The 7,810-nt window shown below is 47.1% G+C and overlaps 1 protein-coding gene across 1 annotated transcript in view; it reads right to left on the minus strand.

Moving 5' to 3' along the window:
- Window positions 1–814: 814 nt before the first annotated feature.
- LOC119594044 (nucleoprotein TPR-like) overlaps window positions 815–7,810 on the minus strand; it is a 24,750-nt gene continuing 17,754 nt past the window's right edge. The window contains 4 exon segments of the mRNA XM_037943075.1: window positions 815–3,656; window positions 3,658–6,843; window positions 7,053–7,280; window positions 7,472–7,564. Coding sequence (XP_037799003.1) covers window positions 1,041–3,656; window positions 3,658–6,843; window positions 7,053–7,280; window positions 7,472–7,558 — 6,117 coding nt within the window. The 5' untranslated portion in view covers window positions 7,559–7,564 and the 3' untranslated portion in view covers window positions 815–1,040.

Below are 7,810 nucleotides of genomic sequence, written 5' to 3' on the forward strand. Positions count from 1 at the left end.
CTCCAAATTGCCCGGGGAGGTGCGCATGGAGCCTTGTTTGTTGGCGTGGGACAGGATAGACAGCGAAGGGAGTGCTAGTGAGGGCCAAAAGTTCAGTTAAGCGTTAGTGCTATGAGGGGGAGGAGTTACTGTTTTAGTGCGAGCGTGCCTGTTCTGGGGAGGACCTGTAAGTATTCATCACAGCTGAAATATCTCGGGGTGCAAACGTCTCTCAAGCCACAAGGGATTCTTTGGTCAGAATGGGTAATCTGAACTTGCACCTTCGTCGTGTTTGATATATCATCTGAATATTAGAGAACGGGAGCTTATTCAAGCCTAATAAAGCATAATATTAGTCATCAGTAGCTGTTAGATATCAAGGAAATCAAATACCCCAAAGCCTAACACTCTGTGACGGATAAAATTAGTGAAAGAGAGAAAGCTATCAAACTTACATTTTGAGATTGGTTTGCGCTTCTTATCATCGAGTTTGGGTTCCTTTCTGGGCTCTTCTGGCTTCCTGTCGAAGCGTCGCGTTGGCTGCGGTGAAGCGGTGGGTGAAGGTTTCGAAGGCGTCATGTCCACGAAGCGCTTGTAGGTGGCAGGCGATGACGTGGTGCCCGGAGTGGTGGAGGGGCGCTTGGCCAGTCTCATTTGTCCTCGGATGAGGCGCCGCTCTTCATAGGTCTCTGCTTTTTCTAACTATAAGGCATTCAAGGAAAGAAGTGATGAAAATCAAGTAAAATATGTTTCGAAATGAAATACATTAAAATCTTTATTTGTAAAATCTTGAGCAAGTTATGATCAGGAGTATGAAAAAAAAAATGAAAGTCCTTACCATGCTTTCAAGAATTGTAATATCATATATTGTTTCAATGGTCTTGAGATACTCTGGTAGGTTCTCTCGTGAGACCTCCAAGTCCTCAAAGAACTTCTTGTTACTACCGGCTCGCTCAATGCGGCGAATCTTGTTTGGATTAATACCGCTGTCCACTGGCTTCCCTGTGACGAAGCGAGTTGGAGATCCTTCCTTGCTGAAGGGAGCGGGCGAGCCCTCCTTGCTACGTGGGGCAGGGGAAGCCTCCTTGCTGTGCATAGCCGGAGAGCCTTCCCTGCTGAAAGGGTTCTCTTCTGTACGGGCGCTCATCTTCGGGTCTGTCGTCATTATCATCCGAGGGTTCTTCAGATCTTCTGGTTGTTTTTCTCACCTCCTTGGTGGTGGTCTGATTGGTAGATGCCATAGCACTCATCACCAGCTTACTGGATGTGATCTTAATGTCCTCATTCACTTCTTCCTTGACAGTTTTTTCGACTGGTTCTTCCTCATCATCACCCAGTGGATGGAAATACTTAGGGACAATCTTCGGCTCCTTGACAGGTTTACGATCCTCTGGCTCCTTGACAGGCTTACGATCCTCTGGCTCCTTTGTTTCCTTCAAAGGCTTGCGAACTTCTGGCTCCTTGGGTTTATCATCCTTCTTAATGGTGGACTTCAGTGTAGGACGCTTAATGGGTGATGGGACTGGATCCTGCTTAGGTTGTTCAAAGAGTGACCTCTTTGCAAAGACAGATTCCTTAATTTCATAGGATGGCTTCCTTGTAGGAGTATCCTTTTTCTTGTCAACAGGAGTCTTACGATCAAAGGCAGATCTCCTTGCTGCGACATCTGTTGTTGTGATCTTCTTTTCTGAAATAATCTGAGAGGACACCGATTTTTCAACGTCCTCAGTGATTCTGGAGGTGACTTCTTCTGGTCTCTTTCGCAGTCGTTCAGGCTCTGGAGATTTTTCTTTAGGAGTGACATATTTTGGAGCTTCCTCAGGCATTCCATTCTCTCTGTTCTCATCTTCACTTGGAGATGTATCTTCTGCTGATGGTTCATCTCTTGGCTTTTCAGATTCTTTGGGTTTCTTCATCTTCTCATCACTCGGTTTTCTTTCAAATGGTCTCCTTCTATCTGGTGTTTTCTTATCTTCATCAGGTTTAGATGGAGTAAGTTTAGTATCACTTGGCTTCTTTTCAAATATACTCTTCCTATCTGCCAACCATGGCTTATCTCTAGGAGACTGCTTGGTATCTGGTGCCTTCTTTCTGGAGGTTTCAGGCTCCTTTGTGATATTCTTGTCACTTGGCCTACTCTCTAAAGGCCTTGTTTTTCTAGGCTTGATAGTGTCATCCTTTGGCTCATCATCAACAGGCTTTTTCCTGTCTGTGAGTCTCTTATCTTGAGGCTCTTCCTCTTCAGAAGGCTCCTCTGGTTTGTCCTCTGGCGAGGAGTCAGAAGCCTCCTGACCATCAGAGGGGTACTCTGACGGCTCACGGACAATGGAGGGCCTGTGGACAGTGTGGTAAGGCAGATCTGGCTCACCAGATACATCCTCTATCCTGGGACTGTACTCCTCGTCAGATGGAAGAGGCCTCATATCTTCTGTCATGGGAGTTTCAGGAAGGGTAACGACTGGTTCTTTGGCACCAGATTTTGGTTTAGTTTTAGAGTCTGGCTCTGTAGATCGACCCTTGGGTGTCCTGTCAGATAGCCTGGTGGCAGGAGTTTTCTTATCAGTCGTTCTTGAAGGAACAGACCTGGTTGGCTCACGTTTATCAGGTGACCTTGTTGTTGGTGACTTCCTGGGAGACTGGGATGGCCTTGTTGGTCGTGCAGTTGTTCTATCGGGTTCACTGGGTTTTTCACCTGGTCTCCTTGACCTTGGAGTCTTGTCGTCTGGTTTCCTTCCAATATCTCCATTTGTTCTAGGCTCTGGACGACGAACATCACCATTCATCTTCGGCTTACTCTCAGGGGAGAGGGGTTTCTTGAGAGGTGGTGACCGAGCTGACTTTCTGGTCGGGCTGCTGGGCTCAGGCTTCTTTGAGCGAGTAGGACTGGTTTGCTCTGGCTTTTGGGTCCTGGTTGGACTCTCAGGCTCTGAATCATTTGCTTCCCTATGCCGTTTGCAGCACTGTCTGCCTGTTGGTGTCACCTCACGTGGAGTTGACACGCCAGACCTAATGGGTGATCGTCCACGAGCTGGGGAGCTGGGGACACGCTGTGGGGATGTAGTTGTCTTTGGAGCACGTTTGTTAGTGTCCTTGGGAGCAACAGGATCTCTCTGTGATGGTACCCGGCGTGTAGGAGAGTCATCCTTGGCTGGAGCTTTTCTGGATCCAAGAGGGACTCGCCGTGAAGGCTCATCAGCCTCTGGCTTCTTCCTTGGGCTTACTTCACGCCTCTTCTTTGGTTCATCTTCTGGCTTCCTCCTGGTAGTCCTTGAAGTGACAGGTGCCTTCTTTGTTGTGTCTGGTCTCCTCCTGGAAGGCTCCTGAGGATCATCTTCTGTGGGTGAGGACATCTCCTCATCTGGTTCCTTGTCATCCCCTAAATCATCTTCATCAGGTTCATCTGTTTCAGGCTCAGGCTCGTCATCGTGTCCATACCTTTCATTTTCTTCCTCTTCCAACCTGGCAATTTCAGTATCCAAGTCTTTAATGTCTGTCTCTCGTGCATCTGTGACATCAGTTTCCTCTGTTACTTCACTGGTAACATTCTGCATGGTAACCTTTTCAACAGTTGCTTCATCCCTTTCAACTCGCAATTTCACCTCCACTGATGCTTTGTCATCTGTGAAGGAAGGTAGCAGGTCACGTTTCGCATCTACATCAGTGTCCTTTGGCTTATCTCTGGGTTTCTGTTTTCTTCAAGGAGGACTTCAGACTTGTGATCTCAGCACTTGCAGTCTTAGCTGCTTCTTCAAAGAATTTCTTTTTGCTTGATGTATTTACCCGATCAGGCTTGCTAGACTTTGTTGTTGGTTCTGATTTCTTGCCAGGAGTAAACCTGTTCTTCAGAGCAGAAACCGATCCATAAGGAACATTGTCTGGTTCTTCGTCAGGTGCATCACCTGAAGGTCTTTTCCTATCTGGCGAAATTCTTGCTTCCAAAGTTGATTTCTTAACTGGCTTAGGAATTTCCCTTTCGCCTTCATCAGTCATGATGACATCCTTTGTGTGAACCCTCTTTGTAATGTTATACTTCTCACCAGTCGTTTTGCTCTGGCGGGTTTCAATGATAACAGTAATGGCATTGCCGTATTCATCAGTTTCTTGCTTCTTTCTAGTGTAAACAACCTCGTCATCAAGTGATGGGAACAATTCCGACTCATCATCACCATCCTCAGGCCTGATAACTACATAGCTGGTTTCACGTTCTGGCACAAGGACAGGTGTGGACCTTATGATGGTCTTAGAGGTGTACTCGGTGCCATCAACACGACGCCTAATTTCTGTGATGGTCTTAATAATAGTGCCATCTTCCTCCTCGTGCTGCTCTTCCTCAGAACTCACAAGGGTGTCATCTGGACTGCTGACTTGGACGACTTCCTCGGGCCTCTGATGGCGATTTTCAGAGAATGAAATGTGAACTTGAGATCCATGCTTAGATGTCTTCTCTGTTCGTTCTACTGTGTACCTCACGCCATCTGACCTCTCTCGGGTTTCGGTCACAGTCTTGATGATGTAACCATCCTCTGTTTCCTCCTCATCTACTGTCTGGTCAATCAGCTCATCCTCTTCAGTTCCGACAAATGTGACAGGTGCTGGAGAGCTAAACATCTTTTGAATGTTGTGTGTTGTGTAAACAGAGCCATCTGGTCTTTGATACCTTTGTATCACTGTCTTGATAATAGTACCTTCGTCTGTTTCTTCTTCAGTTACATTCTCATCGAGGATCTCATCTTCAGAAGTCTTAGGGTGGATGCTTGCCTGCTGATACACCTTTGACATCCTTCGAAGTGTGTACTGAGTACCAGACACACTGCTTCGGCGACGCTCGGTCACTGCCTTGTAGTGAGTGCCATCACTCAATGTTTCCTCATTGACCTCTTCTTGCAAGACTTCATCTTCCAAGTTGGCCACTTGCAGAACTGGTTCAGGCATTTTGGGAATCCTCATGATTCGGTGACGAAGATATTCGGTGCCGTCCTTTGTGCGGCGTCGCTCAATGATGGTTTTGACTGTTGATCCATCAGACTGAATCTCTTCCTTTACTTCCTCATTTATCAGCTCATCCTCAGCACTAACAGCGATATTAGAAGAACAAGCGCTTCCCACTGGCATTCTCTTTACATCCTCTTCTGTACCCTGGAAGCTACGCAGTACATATTCAAACGAATATGTTGATCCATCTTTCCTCTTTCGAGTTTCTGTGACAACCCTAATCTTCATGCCACTGTCATCTGTCTCCTCCTTCTCCTCCTTACTCAAGACCTCATCATCATTTTGGATTGTTGGGAGACCCTTCTGAAGGTCCACACCTGACAGAGTCATCCTGCGGGACCTGAACACTTGCCTGTGGGTATATTCTTCTCCTCCCTTGGTGCGTCTAGTCTCAATAACAGTGCGAATGATTGAGCCATCTTCACTCTTTTCCTCTGTCTCCTGTGTATCAATCACTTCATCATCATCAGAAGGTGTTATCTGTGTGCTCTTTACCTTAGAAGTTTTATATACCTTCTTAGTGGTGTACTCAACTCCACTGGGCTTTCGCCTTGTTTCAGTAACAGTCTGAATGGTGATGCCATTTTCATCTGTTTCTTCAGTTTTGTCAGTAGAAATCAATTCGTCGTCCTCATTATAGGCGACGTCCTCTGGATGGTCATAGTCAAAGATCTTTGATGTCTTCAGCACATTCTTAGTAGTATATACAATTCCGTCAGGTCTGCGCCTTGTCTCAGTAATAATTTTGATTTTGTTGCCATCTTTGTCCTCTTCCTCAGTGACATCTCTTTCAACCACTTCATGGTCTGGGTTTCCAATGAGAATCTCATCAATCTCACTTTCACTATTAACAACTTTGGTTGATCTTGCCACACGCCTTGCAGTGCATTCAGTCCCGTCCTTCTTCCTTCTTGTCTGAACCAACATCTTCACAACATTGCCAGACTCGTCAAGACATTCCTCTTCTTCCTCCATGATAATTTCATCATCATCATCAACACTTGCACTGAGATATGTGTCTAATTTGTCTAACTCAGACATGATGGAGGTTTCCATCTTTGCTTCAACCTCTGCTAGTTTTGACTTCCTGGACGGGATGCCAGACTTTGTTGTCTTTACTGTAGTTTTGGTTGTGGTGACTGGGGCCTCCTTCTGAGCTCCTGTCTTTCTTGTCATTTGAATTCTGGATGAACTGTCGCCCGGAGTTCGCTTCGTAGGAGATGAAGGTGAGGCCTTATCTCCAGCATTACGACGAGCCGCATTGATGTCAAGTTCCTTCGATGGTTTCCTGTCGGAGATTTTCCGAGCAGTCGAGCTACGAACGGGGATCTCTGATTTGCTTGTTCTTGAAGTCTTGCTGGAGGACCGTTCATCTCGTGACGACTTGCGGGATGAAGAAGTCGTCTTTGTCTCTGTTGTCCTCAAGGTCCTGCTCTCACTCTCAGTCCTCAGTACTCCTTCATCATCGGAGGTCAAGCGTCCTTCATTGGCCGACACATCCTCCTCAGCAGAGGACCTGCGTTCTCTCATGATGCGTGTCGGGGAAACGGAGTCTCTCACTTCCTTGTTCTTCATGGAAAGGTATCCTTCGCCAGCCAGGGCATTGGACTGAATGGAATATGTGGACTTGGTAATGGAGACGACAGCATCGCCTTCATTGTTGGCATCGTCCGACAGCTCTCCAAGGATCCTTTGGTACCTCGTCGATCGGTCCTGGCTTCCTTTGCGCATGCGTTCCTTGATCATGTCCTCTGCCGAGTGTCCCTCAAGGGTCATGGAGTCCATTCCGCGCATCGTGAGTCCACCGAGACGAACATTCTGTGTTGAAATGGAATCTGTTACTGCCGAGTCTCCATCCACATGCATCTTCACCTGCAAATCCATGAAGCAATTTGGAGAAAAGGAAGCAAAAGCCTTAGTTATCGAACTGTTAGTAAAATGCATGCCATCACCGAGTAATCATTGAGGAAAAACACTAACACTAAAGATGAACTTTTGACTTTTCTGAACTAATGATATCAAACAATTTTAAAAAACGAAGCGAAACCACAGACCCATTCCTTGACAGCCACGAGCCTTACCTCGATGTTGGAGGAGCGTCGCGTAGTCGTCGTGGTCATCCCTTCTCCGTCACTGCCGACGGTGATGGTGGTCTCGGTGCGTTCCGTCACGGTGCCGTCGTCGGCCGTGGACAGCGTGCCCAGGCTCTCCTCGTCGTTCTGCACCATCTCGCGCAGCCGCTGCTCCCGGAGCTTGTACATCCTCGCCCTGATCCGCCGACGGTCACCGAAGTCTTCGGCCTGTTGCCACTGCGGGGGAAGGCTACGTGAGGGACTCCTTTTCTCCGAGGAAACTCATGCTTCATTCAGAAAGTAAAGCCCTACTGCTTTAAGGAAGCAAAACCTTTACGAAATGACTTAGGCTTCCACAAAATCTCGTTGTGATAATTATGCCTTTTTTTCATGAAAGAAAAAGAAAATCGAGAGAGTGAAAAACTTACCATGACTCTGAGACGTTCTTCATCGGTGATGCTGTCGAGATCGGTCAGGGCGGTGGAGGCCCCGAAGGGCGCCGCCACCGAACTCATCCCCGCCTGCGAATCGAAAAAGGTCATGAGAACACGCGAAGTCACGCAAGGTCAACGGACATTCCTCGGGCCAGACCTTGTACTGTGAGGTATCACGTGTCGCTTCGAGGAGTGGCAAATTTACTCTTTTTTTTTACGCGAAAGTATCTTGTTTTCAGTTTGTTTGTTATTCTAGGCAGGTTCAACGTATTTGATGCACCGCCGTGTGTTGTCTTGAAGAGAGCGAATGCGTTTGTTTAGGAAGGAGGGAGG

This window comes from Penaeus monodon, chromosome 33 (genome assembly GCF_015228065.2).
Source record: "Penaeus monodon isolate SGIC_2016 chromosome 33, NSTDA_Pmon_1, whole genome shotgun sequence".
NCBI classification, from domain to species: Eukaryota; Metazoa; Arthropoda; class Malacostraca; order Decapoda; family Penaeidae; genus Penaeus; species Penaeus monodon.